The sequence below is a fragment of the Chiloscyllium punctatum genome, chromosome 1, assembly GCF_047496795.1.
Source record: "Chiloscyllium punctatum isolate Juve2018m chromosome 1, sChiPun1.3, whole genome shotgun sequence".
Taxonomy (NCBI): domain Eukaryota; kingdom Metazoa; phylum Chordata; class Chondrichthyes; order Orectolobiformes; family Hemiscylliidae; genus Chiloscyllium; species Chiloscyllium punctatum.
Window position 1 is genome coordinate 105,377,600 of NC_092739.1, and position 25,409 is coordinate 105,403,008.

The 25,409-nt window shown below is 41.0% G+C and overlaps 1 protein-coding gene across 12 annotated transcripts in view; it reads right to left on the reverse strand.

The window, feature by feature from the left end:
* The window catches only part of LOC140478155 (protein unc-13 homolog B-like), a 566,607-nt gene that overhangs the window by 409,581 nt on the left and 131,617 nt on the right, over window positions 1-25,409 (reverse strand). For 11 of the 12 annotated variants that reach the window (XM_072571666.1, XM_072571665.1, XM_072571670.1 and 8 more), the window contains exon 3: window positions 22,120-22,219. The exons of the other annotated variant lie outside the window; for it this stretch is intronic. In XM_072571666.1, the coding sequence (XP_072427767.1) occupies window positions 22,120-22,219 (100 nt within the window). The remainder of the gene's footprint in view (window positions 1-22,119; window positions 22,220-25,409) is intronic. 12 annotated transcript variants of the gene reach the window in all.

Consider the following 25,409-nt stretch of genomic DNA (forward strand, 5'->3'; position numbering starts at 1 on the left):
CCCTGGTTAACCATATATCTTTGTTGCAAGCCATGAACTATTTGATTAACCATATGCCATTGCTCATTTACTGTCTTTCCCAATTCCTTTCCCAATCTACTCCAGATAATTCTTCCCTCATTCCTTTGTAACAACACTTCATTTACGTTTAGCACAGTTGCTTTCAACACACGTTTCTCACTCTCAAACCGAATACTAAATTCCATGTTATGGTCACTGTCTCCAATGTTTTACTCTCAGCTCATTAATTAAACCTGCCTCATTATTCATTATCAGATCCAAAATAGCCAAATCCACAAAATATTGTTTGAAGAAACTATTCCAAATATACAGATTGAATTCCCACCATGTCTCTACTCAAACCATCCAAATGTGCATGCATCTGCTCACCTTTCCCCCAGGCTCTTGATGTATGAATTAACCATGCCAGGTATGGTCATAAATTGGCACACCCTTGAAGCCAGTAAAATATCAATACTAAGGTCTTATATATAATTGGCTAACTTTATGAATTGAGAGAGAGAAGAAAAAGATGAGAGATCTACACAAAATATAGACCATATTTTTACTTTACAGACTAAAAATATCCACCAACTTTACTCACCAACCAGCTTTCCTAAATTTGCGTCACATTTTTGTTTGGGACATTACTCAACTATTAGTGTCACAACCTCTGAAACTGTGTCTTTAATGCTTTCACACTCAGCTTTTGCTAAGAGACTTCACTTTGAGTAGTAAACCTTCCTTAAAGCACCTCCTTTCTTGACTGCACCAAATTTAAACCTTGAAATAAACACCCAGACATACTCATGCAGCCTTTGTTTCACTTGAACAAAATCTCCACTCATACAGACCCCTGAATGACTGGGAGTCCCTTGGAATGTGACCAACCAAAATGGCAAACGTTCATTTGTGAGCCAACAAATAAATCAAGAGAATAAGTTAAGACCATGCAGAGACAAAGTTTAAGCATTAGAGTGAGCCCACAAACCTCCAAACAATTCATGAACCTAACCGTTCAAACACCACCTGCCCTACACATATATCTAAACAGCAGACATCTGAGAACCCATTGAATTGAAATACAGGCAGGTTATCCCTGATTCCAAGGGACTGGTTATGATACAAGGTGATCTACAGATACTTTATTATTTATTTTAGAGCTTCTGTTTTGATTTAGTGGCATGTGGGTTTGGTCTGGGTCTACAAAGCCATTTAGCAATAACAAATATGCATTAGGTTTCAGGTGGAAGGTTCCATATGGAGTTGTTTGTAGCTTAGACAAAACACCAATAACCTGAAGAAAGTCAATTCAATTTCAGTTTTACACATGTTTCGGCTGAAGATTAAGAAGAAGTAGATTAGCTCAGTATAACCATTTTATTTTGAAATTTCCAGACCAGAAGTGCTTACTTAAAATCCTTAAGGGGTAATTGTATCTAAGAAGCTTTACACTCAGTTATCTGAAGACTCACTGAAGAGGGTATTAGATTCTCAATACCAAGAATTGAAGCTTCTATTAAGTTGAACCTTTTGGAAGGGAATTCACTCTGGTGTTATTACGAGAAAGGAATGCTGCTCGATTTCGGTGTGTTATATGTAAATAGATCAATTTTTAAACTAGTTTGGTTTTTCTTTTGCATTATAAACTGTTTTATTGTCAAAACCAAATCTGCCACAATGCACATTTGTGCTTCTGTAGAAGACCACTTCATTTCAACACATCAACAAACAATATGATCTAGCAACAGGATTTCAGTCTGGAATCTGATTGGTCCAGTCATAACATCAACTCAGATCATAACATTGCCTTAAAAGAAAGGAAAAGAAAAAAGGTACTTCCTAAACAAACACTCTTTCTAAACACCTTCTCATTTTGTATACCTCAATTAAATATCTACTCAGCCACTTTTATTCCAAACATCAAACAATCCAAACATCCAACAAATAAAATTCTCCATTTCTTTTGAGAGAAAGCAAGAGGCAAGGCAGGAAAGAAATCATAATCTACTATTCTCCACCTTCGTGTCATTGAACTATAAGTATTAAATAATTACATTGCTTTGGAATTGCATACTCAGCATTCCAGGTCCAGGAAAGAAAATGGTGAGGGGGAGCAATTGGATGTGGTTTATTTAAACTTTCTGAAGGCTTTCAGAAAATCCATATAAAAGATGTACATGTAAAGTTTAAATGCACGGGACTGAGAGTAGTATTCTGAAATAGAATCATTGAATCGCTACATTTCACCCTTTTGAGTTTGCACCAACTTGCTCCTCACCCTATTCCTGCAAGTTCTATGGCCAATCCACCTAACCTGCACATATATGGAATGTGGGATAAAACCAGAGCACCCAGAGGCAACCCTTGTAGACATGATGGAGGAGAAAGTGAGGACTGCAGATACTGGAGTAGGAGAACTTCTTCAAGTTAGTCATCCTTGGAAGAGGCTTCGCAGTCGGGTTGAAATCAATAGCAGAAAGTGAGTACTGTAGATCCTGCCCATTCCTGATGAAGGGCTTTTGCCAGAAACATCTATTCTCCTGTTCCTCGGATTCTGCCTGACCTGCAGTGCTTTTCCAGCACCACACACACGACACTGTAGTTGGAGAACTGGCCGGTATTCAAGAAACAAAGAGTCGGAATAACAGGTCTTTTTCAGATTGGCAGCCAGTGACCAGTGGGGTACCACAGGGATCAAGCTATTCCAAATATACATAAACAACTTAAATGAGGAAACAAAATGGGATACCTCCAAGTTTGCAGATAACACAAAGCTGAATAGGAGAATGAACTGTGAGGAGAATACAGAGACACTTCAATGTGATTTATATAACTGAGTGACTGGGCAAATGCATGGCAGATGATTTACAATATAAATAAATGAGGTTATCCACTTTGATTACAAAAACAGGAAGGCAGATTAATATCTGCATGGTGATTGGGAAAGTGGGAGATGGAATGAGTTCAGAGTGCTCTTGTACACTAGTTGCTGAAAGCAAGCATGCAAGTGCAGCAGACAGTGAAGGCAACAAATGGTATGTAGGCCTTCATAATGTGAGGATTTGATTACAGGGACAGAGATGTCTTCCTGCAATTGTGCAGAGCCTTGGTGAAACCATACCAAGTATGGTGTGCAATTTTGATCTCTTTATTCAAGGTGTTCTGGCTATGGAGGAGTGCAACAAAGACTTGTCAGACTGTATCCTGGGATGGCAAGACTGATGTATCAAAAGAAACTGGAACCGTTAGGTCTATATTCACTTGAGTTAAGCAGAATGAAGGATGAATCTCGCCTGTGAAATTCTAACAGAACTCAGCATGGCAAATGCATGAAAGCTGTTCCTGACGACCAGGGAAGACCACAATCAGGGGTCACAGCATACAGACATGGGATAAGCCATTTAGGACTGAGATGAAGATCAAATTTTTCACCCATGACGTGGTGAGTCTGTGGAATTCTCTGCCAGAGAAAGTGTTTGATGTCAAAGCATTACCTACTTTCAAGAATCAGTCAGACATGGTTCTTAGGGTTAAAGGGTATTATGGACCATGCCAGACCCCCTCAAAACATTTCAAGAAAGTAGCCCAGACCCGAACTTCACTAGCTGTTTTAAGCAGGTATAAAACAAGATACTCCAGGAGGGATGCAGTTGGTCAAACCACTTAGTTTTAAACAAAACAATTTATTTACAAGATTACCGAATTAAACACAACAAAAGCGAACAGAACACTGAATAACTTAACCTATTCAAAAACCCAACCTACCAACATTCTTGCCATATACAGTCTTTCCAGGCTGGAGATCTAAATAGCCCTGAAAAGGTAGAAAACTGACGTGTAGTGATTTATTTTGGGAACATTTATTGAATTGATTTGAAATTATTGTCATGTGTACGGAGGCACATGATATTTGCGTAATGACCGATCTGCTCCTAATAAAAGCTTTATTTCATACAACATCTTCGACATATGTAGCACCTATGATATGTTAAACCTCACCAAAGTGTTTCATAGGTCCATTATCAAACAAAATTACATGTCAAGTTAAGGAGATACAAGGGATGACGACCAAACATTTAATCAAAGAGGCAGATTTTAAGGAGCAGCTCAAATGTCAGACAGACAGTTTAAGGCACAAGCACCAAATGGTGGAGCAATTAAAATCATGCAAACTCAAAGTCTAGAATTAGATTAGTTCAGATACTTCGAAGGTATTGGACCTAGATATTAAAAACTTGGGATCAAGTATAAAATATAGTGACAAACTGGTTTCATCTCAGCCGATTGCCAGGAAGACGGACGGAATTGAAGCTGAGTTTGGAGTTGAGACGAAAAGCAATGATTTCGGTCGTTGAGCTCTAAATGAAGGCAATTTCTCCTTATTTAGTACAGGATGTTCAATAAATGGTGTGATAATTTAGCAACAGTGGAGCTGTCAAGAAAGGTGGTATTGAAATAGAGCTGAGTGTCATCAACATACACGTTAAACCAACTGCTGCGCTTTTAGGCAATGCCAAAGGGAAGTGTACATATTAGAAATAGGGGGAGCTCAACGATAGATCCTTGGAGAACACCAGAGATAATGTTGAAAATACAGGGAAAGAATCCATTGTAGGTGACTACTATTTGATCATAGTAAGGTTCAGCTTGAAGCCAGGCCAGTGCATTCCCACTCAGTGGGACAACAGAAAAGATACGCTGCAAGTCTTTGTTAAGGTCAACTGCCAAGTTGCAGAAAGGAAGACAGGACATGGAGGGATAGTTTATATTTGCTATAGTTATGTAGCAAAGTAACAAATGATAGCCAATCTTGTAACTTAGCAGGAGCAGAATTCTGATTGGAGGATTCAAAATGGAGTTCTGTTACTGAAAGACACGGATTTGGAAGGAAACTTGCTCCAGAACTTTGAAGAGAATTGGAAGATGCAGTTGGAAATGTGTTATTAGTTTACTAGGACAGTGATGGTCAAATGTTGTTTCATTATTGAAGAACAAACTATCAAAAGGAGATTTAAAGAGACAAAATTGGCTAGGTGGCTCCGTGGTTAGCACTGCTGCCTCACAGCATCAGGGATCTGGGTTTGATTCCACCCTTGGGCAATTATGTGGAGTTTGCACATTCTCCCTATATCTGTGTGGGCTTCCTCCAGGTTGTCTAGTTTCCTTCCACAGTCCAAAGATGAGCAGGTTTGGTAGACTAGCCATAGAAAATGCAGGATTACCAGCATAGGATATGGGGTATGGGGTTTTGCGGAATGCTCTTTGCAGGGTTAGTGCAGACTCAATAGGCCAAATGGCCTGCTTCTGCACTGTAGAGATCCCATGTTCTGAAGATGGGTCACTGGACCCAAAGCATTAAGTCTGATTTCTCTCCACAGGTGCTGCCAGTCCTGCTGAGATTTCCCAGCAACTTCTGTATTTGTTTTTGGTTCCCAGAAAATGCAGCTTTTTAGTTTTTTTTTGAAATCAGACAGGACCCAAAGAGAAAAAAACATTAACAAAAATAACCAACAGATCAGGAAGGGAAGTTGGGTGGGAATGCAAATGCAAGTGTTTGTCACAATGAATATTTAAAGCAATCAGGGCCAATCCTGCTGACTCTGTTAACTGTTGAATGTATCCGTTTAAGACCCTCTTTCTGCTTAATGGAAGAAGGAATATATTAGAATTAGAATATCCTTTTTTGTCACTTGTATTCAAGTACAAATTTTCAGGAGTATAGAGAGGTTTTATAACTGTCCGTGTGGAGTTTGCACATTCTCCCCCTGTCTGCGTGAGTATCCTCAGAGTGCTCCGGTTTCATCCCACAATCGAAAAATGTGCACGTCAAGTGATTTGGCCGTGCTAAATTACCCACAGTGTTAGGTGCATTAGTCAATGGTAAATATAGGGTAGGGGAATAGGTCTGAGTGGGTTATTCTTCAGAGGGTCAGTGTGGACATCTTGGGCCAAATGGCCTGTTTCCATCTTGTAAGGAATCTAATTTTTTTTAAATTTAGGTACAAGTACCTCAGTTCAAATCTTAGATACAAAAAGAGGAATAAAAAAGAAAAAGTAGCTGCGTTACTTTACAGAAATAAAACAGTTAAAAGTTAGTCATTACAGTCATATAAATAAATTACACATAAATATTACATTGCAATAGCTGAGCACAGGGGCTTTCACATGTGGTCTGACAATCTGCATCAGACCCCAGTGCAACAACCGTCCCCATTCCACTCCAAGTCTCCAGTCCACTCCTCACAGGCACTCAGCCGCTCCAAGGTAAGTTTTCTCCTGGACCCGACTCCCCTCGCCAGCCTCCACCCCGGGACCCGCCTCCCCTTGCCAGCCCGGGACTGCTTCCCCATGGCATGAACATTAAAACAAATTTCAACAGGTTCAAATTTCAGGTGAAGTGCGATTTCCAAACTAGTTGAAAACATCTAGACAACTTACCAACAATTGAAAATCCCCTGCAGTCCAGTTCTGTGCCATGGAAGGCATATTTCTATGCATTATTTCTTTGTTCTTTTCTTTATCATGATCATTCTCCTTTCATTCTGCTATATCAATGAAAATTTGCTAGAAGCACTTCTAATCCAGCTTTCCTTCTTCAATGATAATGGTAACAATTTTGATACTTTAGAATAAAGGAATCATCCTTTTTCCTTACTTTCACTAATTTAATTCCTACATGAACAGCATGTGTAAACTATCATTGAAAAGTCTCTGAACTGAATTTCTTCTCATTAAAAATGGGTGTGAAAGTGACAAAACATATCCTATTGCTTCTGCTTAATCAATAGATTCACTGTCAGAAGCCCTCCATGGTCAAGTTTGAAACTGACTCCATACTGTGGTTATATTCACAACTGGTTTGTATTAAGAAGGAACACCTAAAGCATAAATCAGTGACAAACCATGTCTTTAGTAAAGAGAAAGTAATTTAATTTATCTCTACAATTGAGAAGTGGTATGAAGTCTCATTGTTATTTGAAGACAGTAATACACAAAATAACGTCATGAGAAAATCAGAACCACCAGTAAGATATTAAAAATCCCACTAATCCCAAATGAATAAATATTACTGGAAAGGATTTAATTTTTAAAATCCACATTATTGGAGACAAATATTATTGTTCACTTATAATGATGTATCTGAATAATGACAGGCCGAGCACATCAACATTGTCATAGGAATAGATGGTGAAGTAAATGGAGCCAATAAGCATCTGGGGACCTTGTTGCTGATCACAGATTGTCATTTTCTGCAAATGGTCAACAATAACAAATAACAAAAAAAATCATCAAATTGGATGACAACTATAAACAAATCTCATTGAGAATTTATTTATACATTTATCATATGGGGTACATACCATATATTTAATATTCTGCTCATTACTTAGCTTGTTGTACATTGCAAAGATGTTGAACTAGTTATTAACAGCCTCTGTAAATAATCATATTGTCCTGCTAAATCAATTAGATATTTTAGATGAGATGTATTTTTGTTTATATTTTTAATAACAAAAAGGTGATTACTTTAAACAAAAAAGAATCTATATCCCCAAATTAAGAGTGAGGAGGATAACTTGAAGCAACAAACAGTGGAAGCTAGATCACTACAAGATAGCTACATCTACAAACTTGGAGGTATAAACAGTACATAACAACATACCACAATCAGCAGTAAGGTAAATTACCATAACATCTGATGATTGAGCAAGTGCCTTTTCCCTTGTTGTTATTCAACTGATGCCATGAGATATTTTACATCCATATGGGGAAACTGACAAGGCCTCAGGAGAATGCAAATAGCAAGTGAAAACATTTAGAAGAAATTCATAAGCAATTCTCCTAGAAACTGATGGATGAATTTTTTGGAATCATTACTGGATTTTAAAAAAAATCAGTTTCCTGATCATATGCAAAACCAAACTTACATGTAGATATTTTAAATAAATCATTCCATCTAAATACACAAAAATAAAGTATTAATCTGAAAGGCAAAACAAATTAGCGCTTTTGTTTTCCTATCTTCACTTTCTCATCAAATATCTCTCCACAGTATTGTCACATTAACAGAATTTTCCGTAAAATTCTCAAAACAGCACCTGCATTTAGTGAAACATAACAACTGGTTCAGAATTTCATTTCTAAATGTTAGTACACTCCTTCCAAAGTCAGCTATCTTTTTGTATGAACAATCATTGTTTTTATACTCAGTACAGACATAAATATAAGAACTCAATACATCATACTGCATTGAAATGAAGCTTGACATTTTTAAAAGTGGTCACATCCAGAACCTCCAAAAATATTTTTTCTCATAGGAGCAGAATTTTGGGATGTTATAATTTTACTTTATTTCAACATTTCACACAAAAATCAATTTGTTTTCACTGCTTTAAATGTGACTTCTATAAGCATTTGTATTCTTCATACAAGAAGAGAGACAATGTTGATGCATTCATCATTGTTGAAGGCCCACAAATGGTGCTAATAAGTTTCTTTGAGGTTGCCTTGTAGGTATTATTGCTGCCTCTGAGCAAGCTGCAATGGGTGTGCATTCCACCCAGAATTTGATGGCCAAGCAACAAGAGTTAAGATGGCCAAGAAAGTCGATTATCAACCTGCAAACCTTCCAAGAAACATGATAAAAGCAGGAGAGAGTTTTTGTCAGCCATATGATGGAAAGAAAGTTTGAGCCTCCATAATGGTTGATTATCGACTTTAATACTTGTTAAAGTATTCAGTTTTGACAGTATTCTGGGATACAGAGAATTCCAAAGATTCATCACCCACCTCACCTCAGTCTTAGATATCTTATGCTTCATTCTGGGACTGTGTCCCTCAGTTCTAGACAAAAGTTAGAGGAACATTTTCTCCACATCAACCCAGCCACTTCCTGTAAGAATTTTCGAAGGTAATCTCTCAGTCTTCGCAATTCTAGGAAATACAGACCAAAACACCTCAGATTTATGAAAAGGTTAGGGTTTATGTGGTGAACTTCCATTCTACTCCCTCTGTGACAAGTATATCTCTCCTTAGATAACGGGACCAAACATTTATACGTAACTTCAAGTGAGGGCGCACCAAGGTTCAAAACTGCAGCAAGACACCTTTATTTCTGTACTTGAATCCCAAAAGATAAAACGCCAGCATACCACTTGTCTTACTAATTTGTTGCTGCACTAGCATGTTATTTTTTAGTGGCTCAAGAGCACCCCTAACCTTTTGATTATATCCAAACTTTCAACTTCATATCATGTAAGAAATATTCTGCATTTCTGTTTTTACCAAAATGAATGATTTCACACTCAGTTACATTATTTTCCATCTATCATGTTCTAGCCTCATCATTCAGCCTGTTTAAGTCAATTTGAAGTCTCCTGGTATCTTCCTCACAACTCGTGTTTCCAAGAATAATGTTAACAATTCTGAAAATATTGCAGAACTGGCCTCCACATCCAAATCATTTCTACAGATCATGAGCACTTGTAACTGCCTACCATTCCAAGAATCATCTGTTTTCTGTCAATTGTCAATCCATAGATATGCATTTCTCCCTTTCCCATGTGAATTAACATCTCCTGTGTTAAACCTGAACATGTCTGCTGAAAATTCAATTTCCCAAATCCAATTTTCCTTTGTCAGTTCTATGAGCAATATCCTCAAAAAACTCAAAAAAGATTTGTCAAACAGGATTTATTTTTCATAAATCCAGGATGACTCTGCCCAATTTTACTCTTCTTCATTAAATCTGTAATTATCACATTCTTTAGAGAACAATCCCTCATTTTCCCCAATTACAGACATCAAGCAAACAGGTCTGTAGTCTCTGTTCTGGCTCGTTCTCCCTCCTTAAATAGAAGTTACATCTGTATGGTCCAGTCAGCAAGAACCTTTCTACAGTCAAGACAATTTTGCAAGTTAAGCAGCAATGCATCCACTATCTCTCTAGCTACCTGCCACTTCATATTGGGATGAAACTCATCTGGTCCAGAGTATTTATCAACCTTCAGTGCAGCCAAATTTTCCATATTTTGTTAACTAATTTCTTTCTGTTCCTCAGTTTTGCAAATCCCTTGGTTGCCTCGTATTTCAGTGAAGACAGGCACAAAGTAACTGTCCTCTTTATTTATAACCAAACTATTCCTAATAACCTTAGAATATAGTGATGGAGCTGAATACAAATCTAAGAAGGTAACAATTAAACTATATTGTTGTCTAGACAAACTACTCCTTAAATTCTGTGTTCTGGTTTCTGGAAACGAGACAAATTTGATTCCTAGAAGTATGGCAAACAACAGATATGGTTGATCCAAAGCATGAGAATCTGAGTTATTCAGAAACGTTTGCCAATAACAGTTTGTAGAGACATATAAGAAGTGATCTTGTGGGAGACTGCAAGATTGCTATGTCTAAGAAAAAAAACATTCAATTAAGTTTGAAATTAAATTGAAAGAAAGAATAGAAATACAAAGAAGTGCAACCAAGGAAAATATTTTTAGATTCTTCTTCATTCACAAAATGAGTGCATCGCTGGCAAGGCCAACAATTATGGCGATCCCTGATTACCCAGAGAGCAGTTAAGACTCAACCACATGCTGTGGGTCTGGAATCACATGCAGGCAACGATGGCAGTTTACTTCCATAAAAAACATTAGTGAACCAGATGAGATTCCAGTCCACCCGACCCTACCTCACCTCACCACTCCCCCCCACCCCGCCAAACAAGTGACAATAGATTCATGGTCATCAGTGGATACTTAACTCCAGATGTCATTTTCATTTGAATTCAGGTTCCATCATCTGCCATGACAGAATTTGAACCCGGGTCCCCAGATTGTTACCTGGGTCTCCCAATTAACAGTCCAGTGATAATACCACCAGGCCATCATCTCCCTGTATGGATAGCTCAAAAGCATTTTTTCACAGAAACAGTAACAATAAGAATTGTAAGTAGTAAATACAATGAATTTCAGAAATGAATACAAAAGCTTTGGTTTCCTTAAAGAGGCAACAGAATGCTACAATCGGCAGCAGTTGGCATCTCTCTGTGGCTAAATTAAGTAGTACCATCCTCAACTATAATCATTTCACCATCTTTAACAGTACAGATCCTTAAATAATACACAATGATTCCAGAAGATTCTAGTTCCTGTATTCACAATTAATATGATCCATTAATTTAAATTTAATATGGACTCAATATGTCATCCCTTTTCTACAAATGCATTTTGAAGTTTCCTGCAAAATCTAAAAGCTTCAGTTTTCAGAAGTACGTTTTCAGTCCTTGTTTTCTCAACAGCAAGTTAAAACTACTTACCTTGCACATTTAAGTCAATTCTTACTGCATTATGAACACAGCAACCAAGAAATTCAGTAGCTATCAACACTACGTACTAATTCATTAATCTCCAAAAAGGCACTGTAATGTCAACAATGGTACTGTTGAAAAAGGTCAGTAATGCATGACTGTGGTTAAAAAAAAACTTACACAACTGAGCCTAACAAGTATTGCTCAGTGAGGAATCCCAAACTCAATTCCATTCACTTTTACTGCAGCAACTGTACCATTAAAAGTAGATCAAAGACCTCCAACAAGCTATTTTATCCAATGCACCGATGCCTATGTCATAACAAAGTGGTGTGGATATTGTGATATTGAAGAATCCAACAGACAAGTACTACAATTAACCCTTGTGTATAAATATTACATTTTGGGTACAGTATGCTTCTAGCAGAGTGACATGCTTTAGGTGATCTGGGATAACATGTAATGTGAGATTTTTATACCATTGGGTCTCATGTTGAGATACAGTAACAACATAATAAGCACAAACATATCTCTTAACTACACACAGACATATTGACCATCTCACCAAAGCTAGTCTGCCATCTAAAAGGCACAAGTGTGATGCATTGAAAAAATATAAATTTGAGACACTGGTTAACAGAACAGAGAACATAGGACATTACAGCACAGTACAGGCCCTTCGGCCTTCGATGTCGCGTCAACCTGTGGAACAATTTGAAGCCCATCTAACATATTCATGTATACTGATAGGGATGGAAGGACAGTCCACACAAATTGCACCAAGAAATCAATTACACTTCTCTTTGGATAAATAATACACAGCTGGGTCACTAGTGTTCCTTAGCTACAGGCTTTCACTGCTCAAGTGGAAGTTACAAGAAGTCGTCACAAGCATATTGTTTGGTCTATGTTTGTGCTAGGATGTGTGCACTTTTGACAGAACAAGATAGATAAATAGGTCTGCACATTTTGATCACAACGACAAATTTACAAATTAAAAAAAAGAGAACATGCAGGAGACATCCAGCAGGTTTGGCTGCAAATGCAGTGAGAGAAGCAGAGTTAACATTTCAAGTCTGATAGGTACCTTCTTTTGAACTCAAAACTAACAGGGGTAGAAAAAGAAACTAGAGATGCACAATTTGATCACAACAACAGAAGTATAAGTGTATTCAAGTTTGCTTCCTAGCCACACTTAAGTATAATTGATAACAAGCATCATCCCGAATTTAAATTAAATTTCAACATAGTTTCTTTTTAACTGTAGAGACGATAAGATTATCTACTCATTCAAATGCTACAGTACACAATCATGCAACATAGAGATGAGCTCATTAGACTTCAATAACAAGTGGCTCAGAACAAAGCCCTGAACAAGTGCATAAAGTTCCAATATTCTCACTCAAGTGGATTCTTAATTTGGAGATGTCGGTGTTGGACTGGGGTGGACAAAGTTAAAAATCACACAACACCAGGTTATAGTCCAACAGGCCAGATGACCATCCTCCAAGACCGACTTCGGGACAGGCAGTAGCGAAAAGTGGCCGAGCAGAGTCTGATAGCTAAGTGCGGTACCCATAGGGAGGCGCGCACATGCACACACACAGTGGTTAGCACTGCTGCCTCACAGCACCAGAGACCTGGGTTCAATTCCCGCCTCAGGCGACTGACTGTGTGGAGTTTGCACATTCTCCGTGTCAGCGTGGGTTTCCTCCAGGTGCTCCAGTTTCCTCCCACAGTCCAAAAATGTGCAGGTTAGGTGAATTGGCCATGTTAAATTGCCCGTAGTGTTAGGTGAAGGGATAAATGTAGGGGAATGGGTCTGGGTGGGTTGCGCTTCGGCGGGTCGGTATGGACTTGTTGGGCCGAAGGGCCTGTTTCTACACTGTAAGTAATCTAATCTAATCTAATACTCTCTTTCATAGACACTCACAACCCCCCACACCAGACACACTTACACACACAAACCCACATATACACATATGTTTGTGGGGTGAATTTGTACTTGCAGAGTTACATTATACTTTGCTCAAAAACTGCATGAATCCATTTTCAGTGATAAATTCTGTCTTACAATCGTGTACTCCACAACCACCTGATGAAGGAGCAGTGCTCTGAAAGCTTGTGCTTCCAATTAAACCTGTTGGACTTTAACCTGGTGTTGTGTGATTTTTTAACTGTGGATTCTTAAGGAGTGGTGGGATACAGAAAAGAGAAACTGAAATTGTTCCATCACACAGGATGTCCTCACTGAAAACTGTGGCTACATTCGTAAAAATCATAATTTTAAAACACCCCCACAATGCACCCTACCTCTCCCCACCTTGCCCCCTGCCTCCCCACCTCATCCCCCTTCTCACAATTTCCTTTCTCTCTCACACCCACTCACCCCCACCACACCACATCCACCCTCACCCACCATATGCTATCAACCCCTCCCCTCCTTTAGCCTCCTCAGGACCCCCAAGACTTGCCACATTTTCACTATCCCACCCGACCCCGAACTCTGAGGCCAAATGGTCTACCCTCAGTAAAGGTCTCACAGACATGCCCCTCCACCCTCACCTCAACGAATTCTGTACCTGCCGTGACGTGGAGCTCTTCTTCCCCACCTCCTCGCCTTCTTTAACAAAAACTCCCAATCTTCGTCACAAAAACCCCTTTCCTGCCTCTAACCTTGCTCCTCCACTTTGTCACCCCCTGCCAGCCTTGTATTTGCCCTAGATGTCTTCATTGCTGACTGCCGACATGTAATCGGCTGCCTCAATTTCTCCACCCCCTCCTTACCCACTCCGCATCAATCCCCGTTTCACCATCAAACCCGCTGACAAAGGTGGTAGTCTGGAGAACAGACCTTTATGTCAGAGGTGGAAAGCTAGCTCTCTGACACCACATCCTACCCACCACCCCCTTGATCACAACCCCACTGTGGCCCATCAAGCCAAAATCACTCATTGTCTGTGACCTCATTGCCTCCGGTGATCTCCTCTCCACTGCCAACAATCTCATCGCACCCCCCACTGCCGCACTACTGGTTCAACCTGCTTCCCAAGATCCACAAGGCCAACTAAACCAGCTGATCCATCCTCTCTGCATACCCTTGCCCCACCAAACTCATCTTGTCCAACTCGCCTCCATCCTCTCCCCCTTGGTTCACATACTTACCACTTACATCTGCGACACTAACCACACTCTCCAGCTCTTTCGTAACTTCCGGTTCCCTGGTCCCCAACATTTCATCTCCATGATGGACATGTTGCCCTATACACGTCCATACCTGACAAGAATGGCCTTCAGGCCTTCAGATTTTTCCTCTCCAACAGACCCATCCAGTTCCCACTAACTTTGCCTTTAATTCTTCCCATTTCCTCCAAATCCAGGGGGTGGCCATGGACACTCAGATGGGCCTTAGCTAAGCCTGCCTCTTCGTTGGCTATGTCAAACAGTCCCTGTTCAGTACCTACGCAAGCACTCTGCCCAACTCTTTCACCATCACATCGATGGCTGCATCAGTGCCACATCATGCACTTCGGCTGAACTGGAGCAGTTCGACTTTGCCCCCAACTTCCACCCTGCCCTCATATTCACTTGGTCCATCTCGGACACCCTCCCTTTTCTTGACCTCTCCATTTCCATCTCTGGCAACAGTCTCCATATGGATGTTTGCTTTAAACCCACAGACTCCCCTAACTACTTGGGCTACAACTCCTCTCACCCAGTATCCTGCAAGAACTCAATCCCATTCCCCCAATTCCTCTGCTTCCACCCAGACAAGGAGACATTCCACTTCCAAGCAATCTGCGCATTTTGATTACAACAACAAATTTACAAATAAAAAAAACATGCAGGAGAGACTCAGCAGGTTTGGCTGCATCAGTGTTGAGAGAAGCAGAATTAACATTTCAAGTCTGATCGATACCAACTTTAGAACTCAAAACGAAAAGGGGAAGAAAGAAAAACTGGAGATATACAATTTGATAAGATAGCTTTTGCAAATACGGCTAAGGAGAATCCAAATACATTAAGGACAGAAGGATAACCAGGGAGCAAACAGGGCCCCTCAAAGATCAGCAAGGCAGCTTTTGTGGGAGCCGCAGGAGATGGAGGGGGGGATACTAAGCGAGTATTTTGCAGCAGTGTTTACTTTGGAAAAGAACAAGGAAGATATAGAATGTGGGGAAGTATATGGTGACATCTTGAAAAATGTCCATATTACAGAGGAGGAAGTGCTAGAGGTCTTGAAACGCATAAAGGCGGATAAATCCCCAGGACCTGATCAGGGTGTATCCTAGAACACTGTGGGAAGGTAGAGAAGTGATTGCTGGGCCTCTTGCTGAGATATTTGTACCATAGATAGTCATAGGTGAGGAGCCAGAAGACTGGAGGTTGACTAACGTGCTACCAATATTTAAGAAAGGTGATAAGGACAAGCCAGGGAACTGTAGACCAGTGAGCCTGATGGTAAAAACAATGACTGCAGACATGGAAACCAGATTCTGGATTAGTGGTGCTGGAAGAGCACAACAGTTCAGGCAGCATCCAACGAGCAGCGAAATCGACGTTTCGGCCAAAAGCCCTTCATCAGGAATAAAGGCATTGAGCCTGAAGCGTGGAGAGATAAGCTAGAGGAGGGTGGGGGTGGGGTGAAAGTAGCATAGAGTACAATGGGCGAGTGGGGGAGGGGATGAAGGTGATAGGTCAGGGAGGAGAGGGTGGAGTGGATGGGTGGAAAAGGAGATAGACAGGGAGACAAGTCCGGACAAGTCATGGGGACAGTGCTGAGCTGGAAGTTTGGAACTAGGGTGAGGTGGGGCAAGGGGAAATGAGGAAACTGTTGAAGTCTACATTGATGCCCTAGGGTTGAAGTGTTCCGAGGCAGAAGATGAGGCGTTCTTCCTCCAGGCGTCTGGTGGTGAGGGAGCGGCGGTGAAGGAGGCCCAGGACCTCCATGTCCTCAGCAGAGTGGGAGGGGGAGTTGAAATGTTCGGCCATGGGGCGGTGTGGTTGATTGGTGCGGGTGTCCCGGAGATGTTCCCTAATGCGCTCTGCTAGGAGGCGCCCAGTCTCCCCAATGTAGAGGAGACCGCATCGGGAGCAACGGATACAATAAATGATATTAGTCGATGTGCAGGTAAAACTTTGATGGATGTGGAAGGCTCCGTTAGGGCCTTGGATAGAGGTGAGGGAGGAGGTGTGGGCACAGGTTTTACAGTTCCTTGGTGGCAGGGGAAAGTGCCAGGATGGGAGGGTGGGTTGTAGGGAGGCGTGGACCTGACCAGGTAGTCACGTAGGGAACGGTCTTTGTGGAAGGCGGAAAGGGGTGGGGAGGGAAATATATTCCTGGTGGTGGGATCTTTTTGGAGGTGGCGGAAATGTCGGTGGATGATTTGGCTTATGTGAAGGTTTGTAGGGTGGAAGGTGAGCACCAGGGGCGTTCTGTCCTTGTTACGGTTGGAGGGGTGGGGTCTGAGGGCGGAGGTGCGGGATGTGGACGAGATGCGTTGGAGGGCATCTTTAACCACGTGGGAAGGGAAATTGCAGTCTCTAAAGAAGGAGGCCATCTGGTGTGTTCTGTGGTGGAACTGGTCCTCCTGGGAGCAGATATGGCAGAGGCGGAGGAATTGGAAATACGGGATGGCATTTTTGCAAGAGATAGGGTGGGAAGAGGTGTAATCCAGATAGCTGTGAGAGTCGGTGGGTTTGTAAAAAATGTCAGTGTCAAGTCGGTCGTCATTAATGGAGATGGACAGATCCAGGAAGGGGAGGGAGGTGTCACAGATGGTCCAGGTAAATTTAAGGTCAGGGTGGAATGTGTTGGTGAAGTTGATGAATTGCTCAACCTCCTCACGGGAGCACGAGGTGGCGCCAATGCAGTCATCAATGTAGCGGAGGAAGAGGTGGGGAGTGGTGCCGGTGTAATTACGGAAGATCAACTGCTCTACGTAGCCAACAAAGAGACAGTCATAGCTGGGGCCCATACGTATGCCCATGGCTACCCCTTTGGTCTGGAGGAAGTGGGAGGATTCAAAGGAGAAATTGTTAAGGGTGAGGACCAGTTCGGCCAAACGAATGAGAGTGTCGGTGGAAGTGTACTGTTGGGGATGTCTGGAGAGGAAAAAACGGAGGGCTTGGGGGCCCTGGTCATGGCGGATGGAGGTGTAGAGGGATTGGATATCCATGGTAAAGATGAGGCATTGGGGGCCGGGGAAACGGAAGTCTTGGAGGAGGTGGAGGGCGTGGGTGGTGTCTCGAACATATGTGGGGAGTTCCTGGACTAGGGGGGATAGGACAGTGTCGAGGTAGGCCTGATGTCATGGTGGGCAAGTTGTTGGAAGGAATCCTGAGGGACAGGATTTACATGTATTTGGAAAGGCAAGGACTGATTAGGGAAAGTCAACATGGCTTTGTATGTGGGAAATCATGTCTCATAAACTTGATTTTGACAACGTAACAAAGAGATTGGATGAGGGCACAGCAGTGTATGTGATCTATGTGGACTTCAGCAAGGGGTTCCACAGGTTCCCCATGGGAGACTGGTTAGCAAGGTTAGATCTCACAGAATACAGGGAGAACTAGCCATTTGGATACAGAACCGGCTCAAAAGGCAGAAGACAGAGGAATGGTGGTGGAGGGTTGTTTTTTAGACTGCAGGCCTGTCACCAGTGGAGTGCCACAAGGATCCACTATGTTTTGTCATTTATATAAAGGATTTGGATATGAACATAGGAGATACAGTCAGTAAGTTTGCAGATGACATCAAAATTGGAGATGTAGTGGACAGCGAAGAAGATTACCTCAGATTACACTTTTGGGAAAGCAAATCTTAGCAGGACTTATACACTTAAAGGTAAGATCCTTGGGAGTGTTGCTGAACAAAGAGACCTTGGAGTGCAGGTTCATAGCTCCTTGAAAGTACAGTCGCAGTAGATAGGATAGTGAAGGCGGCGCTTGGTATGCTTTCCTTTGTTGGTCAGAGTCTTGCGTTTAGAAGTTGGGAGGTCATGTTGCAGCTATGCAGGATGTTGGTAAAGCCACTTTTGGAATATCGTGTGCAGTTCTGGTCTCCTTCCTATCAGAAGGATATTGTGAAACTTGAAAGGGTTCAGAAAAGATTTACAAGGATGTTGCCAGGGTTGGAGGATTTGAGCTATAGGGAGAATTTGAATAGGTTGGAACTGTTTTCCATGCAGCACCGAAGGCTGAGAGGTAACCTTACAGAGGTTTATAAAATCATGAGGGGCATGGATAGGATAAGTAGACAAGGTCTTTTCCCTGGGGTGGGGGAATCCAGAACTAGAGGGCATAGATTAAGGGTGAGAGGGGAAAGATATAAAAGAGACCTCAGGGGCAACCTTTTCATGCAGAGGGTGGTACGTGTATGGAATGAGCTGCCAGAGGAAGTGGTGGAGGCTGGTGCAATTGTAACATTTAAAAGGCATCTGGATGGGTATATGAATAGGAAAGGTTTAGAGGGATATGGTGCAAGTGCTGGCAAATGGGCCTAGATTAGGTTGGGATATCTGGTCTGCATGGAAGAGTTGGATCGAAGAGTCTGTTTCCGTGCTGCACACTCTCTGACTCAATGATTATCTTTTCTGTATATTCTAACCAGCAAAGAGGAAAAAAAGCATCTTCAACGTTGCTCAAAAGACTCCGTCAGAGCTTTAGGCTTTGCATTAGGACAGAAGACACAGATTTGAAAAAAGGACACCAATTTATTTTGTCCAGGGAAAGTATAGCCATCACTAATATGGGTTTCAACAGAAAGATTTAACTGTCAATCTGAGAATCTTCTCACATTGTATAAATTGATGCCCTTTTTTCGAGTCTGTTTCTTGCAACAATTTCCTGATGAGTGCAAAAAGTTTTGATTCTTCTTTTAGCAATATTTAAATTCTATTTTACCAAGTCATTACTTATCAATCATCTTCATTTGACAGAACCAAATTATACCTTAGCATCTTTGAAAACACTTTCAATTAATTAAAAAAAACTAAAATTGTTTGAATGACCTGAATCAGCTCAATTGTTCTTTCCTCACATCTTCTAGAACCGAAAGCTTTCTGGGTATTTTAAAAACTAAACCATGTGAATTATTTATTTCCATGTTTCACATTGCAAATTAATTTTCAAAAAACCTGAGCCACTTATTGATAGGACCGCAGCACACAACATAAAGTCAGAATGTTATGGCACAGTCGTTATTTTTCACAGATCAAGCACCCAAGACACAGAGTAGAATTAGATGTCAGGTATAAAAGCACAATAAAATCTTTATTTCAATTTTTACCCAAAACAATTAACCAAAAAAGGTCAAATCGTTAAGACAACTCATTTAGCAACAAGTAAAACAACAATCTTGCTGATAGTCAGTGTTTTCTGCAGGTGGGATTCAACATTATGTAGCGTGTTGCATTCCCAACCTCATTTCCAAAGGAACATATGATGTAACAGATGCAAATGTGTCACATATACCACCATTGCATAGTACCACTCTGGACCAATTATTGGATTTTAAAAACTGTAAGAAATATGATCGATTTTTTTTCAAAAGCAAAGTTGGGAAGTTTTAGCAATAGCCTGGAACTCCCAAATTCATTTTAATAGATCAATGTTGATTTTTGCTATTAGAAATCATATCATGATTTTCAATTTAGAAAACTAAATTGCACCAAATTACTGAAAAGGGTAATCTTCAAAGTCTACAATCAGGCAAGCAATCATGAAGATCTGAATTTGTCAGTGACCTACTTTCTCAAGGTAACTTTTAAAGAGATGAAGTCTTCATGAAGAATCTTAGAGATAATTTAAAGAATTTACAATATAGGAGGAAGCCATTCAACCCATTGTGACTGCACTGGCTCCTGTAAGAGCTACCCAGTTAGTCCCATTTTCCAGCCCTGCCTCCATAGCCTCCTCAATTCATTAACTTCCAAAAATTGATCAGGCTTTCTTTGGAATCCTCATATGGAATCTGCTTCCACCTTTCTCCAAGGCAGTGCATTCCAAATCTTAACAAGTCAGAGCAAATTACTACTGGAATCTGTTCTGAAAACAAGTGCTGGAAATCACAACAGATCAGGCAGCATCCAAGAAGAGACAGAGAGCTAACATTTTGAGTTGAGATGACCCTTCATCAGAGCTCATGTGAAGCGTGGAGGGGGCAAAAGGTGCAGGGTGGAGGACTGGAGTGTTGGGGGAGAGAGGCTATCAGCAACCTTCCCCTCCGCACCCCACCCCCTCCCCAACACTGTAGGATAACTGCTGCGCATCCACACTTCACGTCAGCTCTGATGAAGAATCATCTTGACTCAAAACGTTAGCTTGCTCTCTCCATGGATGTGCCTGACCCACTGTGATTTCCAGCATTATTTTGTTTTCAGTCCAAATATTAACTTTGAGTGAAGAGGTTTCTCCTCAACTCACTCTTAACTGTCTTGCTGTCGATCTTGAAATTGTGACCTTAAATTACTGAAATACCATCAAATGTGAACAGGATAATATTCTTCTTACCCTGTCAAAACCGTTCATAATTTTGAACACATCAAAAGGTCACCTCTTAATCTCTCTGCTTCAAGGATAATAATCTCAATTTCTCTAATCTTTGCTTGCATTTAAAATTCCTCATTCCTGATATCACTCTACAAAGTATCCTTTGTGTTCTCTCCAGGGCTTTAACATACCTTGTTGCATCAGATGTCCAGACTGAACACAATATTCCAAATGTGGTCTGTCCAATGATTTGTACAGACATTTAAACCTGTTGGACTATAATCTGGGTACTTCCAAATAAATGTGTTGGACTATAAACTGGTGCTGTGAGATTTTTAACTTATCCACCCCAGTCCAACTGGCACCTCCACATCATTTGTGTATGTAGCATTACTTCCTTGCTTTTATACTCTATGCCTCTATTTATAAATCCAAGGATCCCCTAAACCCTCTTAACAGCTGTTTCAACTTAACTGGCCACCTTCAAAGAATTACGAACATGAACCCCAAACTCCTCAGCTCCTGTACTCTACTCAGATATGTAGCATTGAGCCTGTATTGTCTCTATGTTTCCTCTACCAAAGTGGCTTACCTCACATTGCTCTGGATTGAAATTCATTTGCCTGATGTCTGCCTTCTATTTACTATCTTATTCTATCTTTGAATCGATGTTGTCAAAGACTTACAAAACTCAAATATTTCTAATTTACTAACCAACCTGCCATGTGGTACTACTTCGGAATGCCTCTGGAAGTCCAAATACACAGTATCTACAACACTTGCCTTGTCCACTGCCTGTGTCACCTCATCAAATAACTCAAATTTGTCAGACATGACCCACACTCGACAGAGCCAGGTTGACTACAAAACATTAATTTGTTTTCCCCTGTACTATGGCCTCCATCAGTTTTCCCACTACTGACGTCAAGCTGATAGACTAAGCCAGAAGGTGACAGACTTTGCCCCTTTCTTTAGTAACTGGCAGATGGGACTAGCTCAGTTTGAGATCATGGTGGGCGTGGACTGGTTGGACTTGAAGGGTCTTTTTCCATGCTGTATGATTCTATAACTGTGTCACATTTGAAATTCCTGTGATTAATTCTGTATTCAGAGGGGCCTGGAGAATTTCTGTCAACTGCTCCGCCATTTGCTCCTCTCTTTCTCTCAGCAATCTCTAACGCGCAGGCCTGGCAACTTCTCATCGTTCCATTGGTTTCCAATGCTCGTTTTTGTTAAATTTTCAGTTGTGACAAAACAAATCCTCTTTTTTGCATTCTGGTTGAGATTGAACATCTGTTTGTTAAATCAATACTTACAACATGAAGTCTTGCTCCCAACAAGGCTGATCTCCTCGTACTGCTATTGTAGTACTTTTTACATTCTGTACTTTCAGTGTCACATAAGTGTTAAATTTATCTGGCAAGAGAGAAGAAAAGGCCTTTTAATCTTTCTGTTCCACTAGCTCTTTTCTTGCTTAGGCATCTAGTCGTGGCTTTAATGGCAATTAAAAACAACTTGCATTAATATACCAGCTTTAACACAGTAAAAACATCACATTTCGCTTATACAAAAAGCATGGTGTTCAATAAGAGGACTTGATTGAACTGAAGCTTAAGGTGTTTCCTACAGAATGTCTGCCTTGTTGTCAAGGCCATATGACGACAGCAGACGAGGTCAGACAATCTTACATGATGCTTGCCTATCAATCCAAACATACCCCTGCAGACATAAAAAAGGAGCAGCAGCTTGTACATTTTCAATTTACCCAAGTTACAACAAAATACACTACTCTTCTGTCTCAAAAGTTCATTATTTCCATTAGAATTTGTGTATGCATTGGGCACAGTCCTTAAATCATGCTGGTCTTCGTGGTACATTTGCATGCTGTTGTTGGCTGTTCATCTGGATATATTTCACCAGGGTGTGTTATTCCTGTGACATTTCTATGGATCTCTGGGTCTGATGGTTGATTCGTGTCAGTAGAAGTGGCGCATTCACTGCTTCCTCATCAGCTATCTGCACTTCTGCAGTTGGATGCATGTGCCAGCAGTCATGACGGTATAATTGGCCCACTTCTACCACTACTGATTGAGGTGGCAACTGCTCCACGCAGGTCCAAAGTTGGACTGGCTTTCATTAAGATTGTTGAATGTTTGCACTGTGAATGGCTCTTCAATACTCAATGGTTTAGTAGTCTTGCCAAAATGATATTTGGCTTTCTGCCATTTTGCTTTTTTTTCACAAATATATACAAATTCACTCACTACTACTAATATGAGGTCTTTTTTGGCTATTAGAAATATAGCATTTGCAGCTTGACATTAGCAACTTTCGTTAAGATTTGTAGCTCAGGTTGAGGTTCTGGATGAGCTGGAAGGTTCATTTTTAGACGTTTCATCACCATACTAGGTAACATCGCCAGTGAGTCTCCAGACAAAGCACTGCTGATGTTTCCTGCTTTCTATTTAGATCTTTGGGTTTCTTTGGGTGGGTGATGTCATTTCCTGTTCTTTTTCTCAGGGGGTGGTAAATGGGGTCCAAGTCAATGTGTTTTTGATAGCGTTCCAGTTAGACTGACATGCTTCTAGGAATTCTCATGCACGTCTCTGCTTGGCTTGTCTTAGGACAGATGTGTTGTCCCAATTGAACTGGTGTCCTTCCTTTTCTGTGTATAAGGATACCAGCGAAAAAGGGTCATGCGTTTTGCGGCTAGTTGATGTTCATGTTGCCTGGATAATTTCTTTATGATGGCCCTGGTGATTTTCACTGACAGCCTTTCCATTTGACTAGTAGTTTGGAAATGAGGACAGATGTTGAATTTTTCAACCTTTGATCATGTGACTGAATTCTTCACTCATGAACGGAGGGCCACTGTTGTTCGTAACAGTGTTGAGAATGCCACAACTAAAGTATGCTTGCAGGCATTTGACAGAATAGTGAATGGCCTGGACAAAGTAGATGTTGGGAAGATGGTCTGGGTATGGATAAATCATCTAGACCAGATAGACTACACCCCAGAGTTTCAAGGGAGATAGCTGAAGAGACAGTGGAGGCGTTAGTGGTGATCTTCTCAGGAATGAGCCAGGGAAGGTCCCAGAGGATTTGAAAATCACTAACATGAAACTATTTTAAGAAGGGAATATGGCAAAAGACAAAAAATGACAAACCGATTAGCCTTATCTTGGTCATGGGTAAGATCCTAGAATCAGTTGTGAAGGATGAGATTTCTAAATACTTCGAAGTATATGGTAAAATAGAGCCAAGACAGCATTCTTTCATGAAGGGGAGGTCATGCCTGACAAGTCTGCTATAATTCTTTGATGAAGTAACGATCAGGTTTGACCAAGGAGAGCCAATGATGTTATCTACCTGAGCATCAAGGTAACAAGGAATTGCACAGGGGTTTAGTGAATAAGGGAAGGGCGCATGGTGTTAGAGGCAAGGTGCTAGCAGGGATAGAAGCTTGGCTATCTGACAAAAAGTAGAGAGTATGTGGATTAAAAGGTCCTTCTCAGAATGGCGGCTGGTGACAAGTGGTGTTCCACAAGGCTCAGTGTTGAGACCACAACTTTTCACTTTATACATTAACAATCTAGATGAAGGAACTGCGGGCATTCTGGCTAAGATTGCAGATGATACAAAGATAGTTCGAGGGACAGGTAGCATTGAGGAGGTGGGGAGGCTGCAGAAGGATTCGGGCAGGTTGGGAGAGTGAGCAAAGAAGTGGCAAAATGTGGGGTCATGCACTTTGGTAGGAAGAATACAGGCATGAACTATTTTCTAAATGGGGAGATATTTCAGAAGTCTGAAGTACAAAGAAACTTGGGAGTTCTAGTCCAGGATTCTTTGAAGGTAAACTTCCAGATTGAGTTCGTAGTTAGGAAAGTAAATGCAATGATGGCAGTTATTTTGAGAGAACTTGAGAGCGCAGATGTACTTCTGATGCTCTGGAAGGTTTGGTCAGACAATATTTGGAGTATTGTGCACAGTTTGGGCCCCATTTCTCAAAAAGGATGTACTGGGCCATGGAGCGTGTTCAGAGGAGGTTCATGAGAATGGTCCCAAGAATGAAAAACTTAACGTATGAGGAATGCTTGAGGACTCTGGATTTATCCTTGATGGAGTTTAGAAGGATGAGGGGGTGGAGGGATCTCATTCAAATTTACAGAATACGGAATGACCTGGGCAAAGTAGATGTTGGGAAGATGTTTCATTGGTTGGAGAAAATAGGACCCAAGGCCATAGACTTACAGTAAAGGGAAGACCTTTTAGAATGGCGATAAGGAGAAACTTCTTCAGCCACAGAATGGTGAATCTGTGGAATTCATTGCCACAGAAGTCTGTTTGAGCCTTGTCATTGAGTATATTTAAGACTGAAATAGATAGCTTCTTGAGTATCAATGGGATCAAGGGTTATAGGGATAAAGTGGGAGAAAGGGGTTGTGAAACTTATTGGTCATGATATAAAAATGGCACAGCAGACTCGATGGACTGAATGGGCTAATTTCTGCTCTGATGTCTTATCGTCAAATTGATCACAACAGCATGATACAGGAAGCTATTCAAGAGGGAGGAGAAAAGACAATTGTCTTCATAATCGGGGATA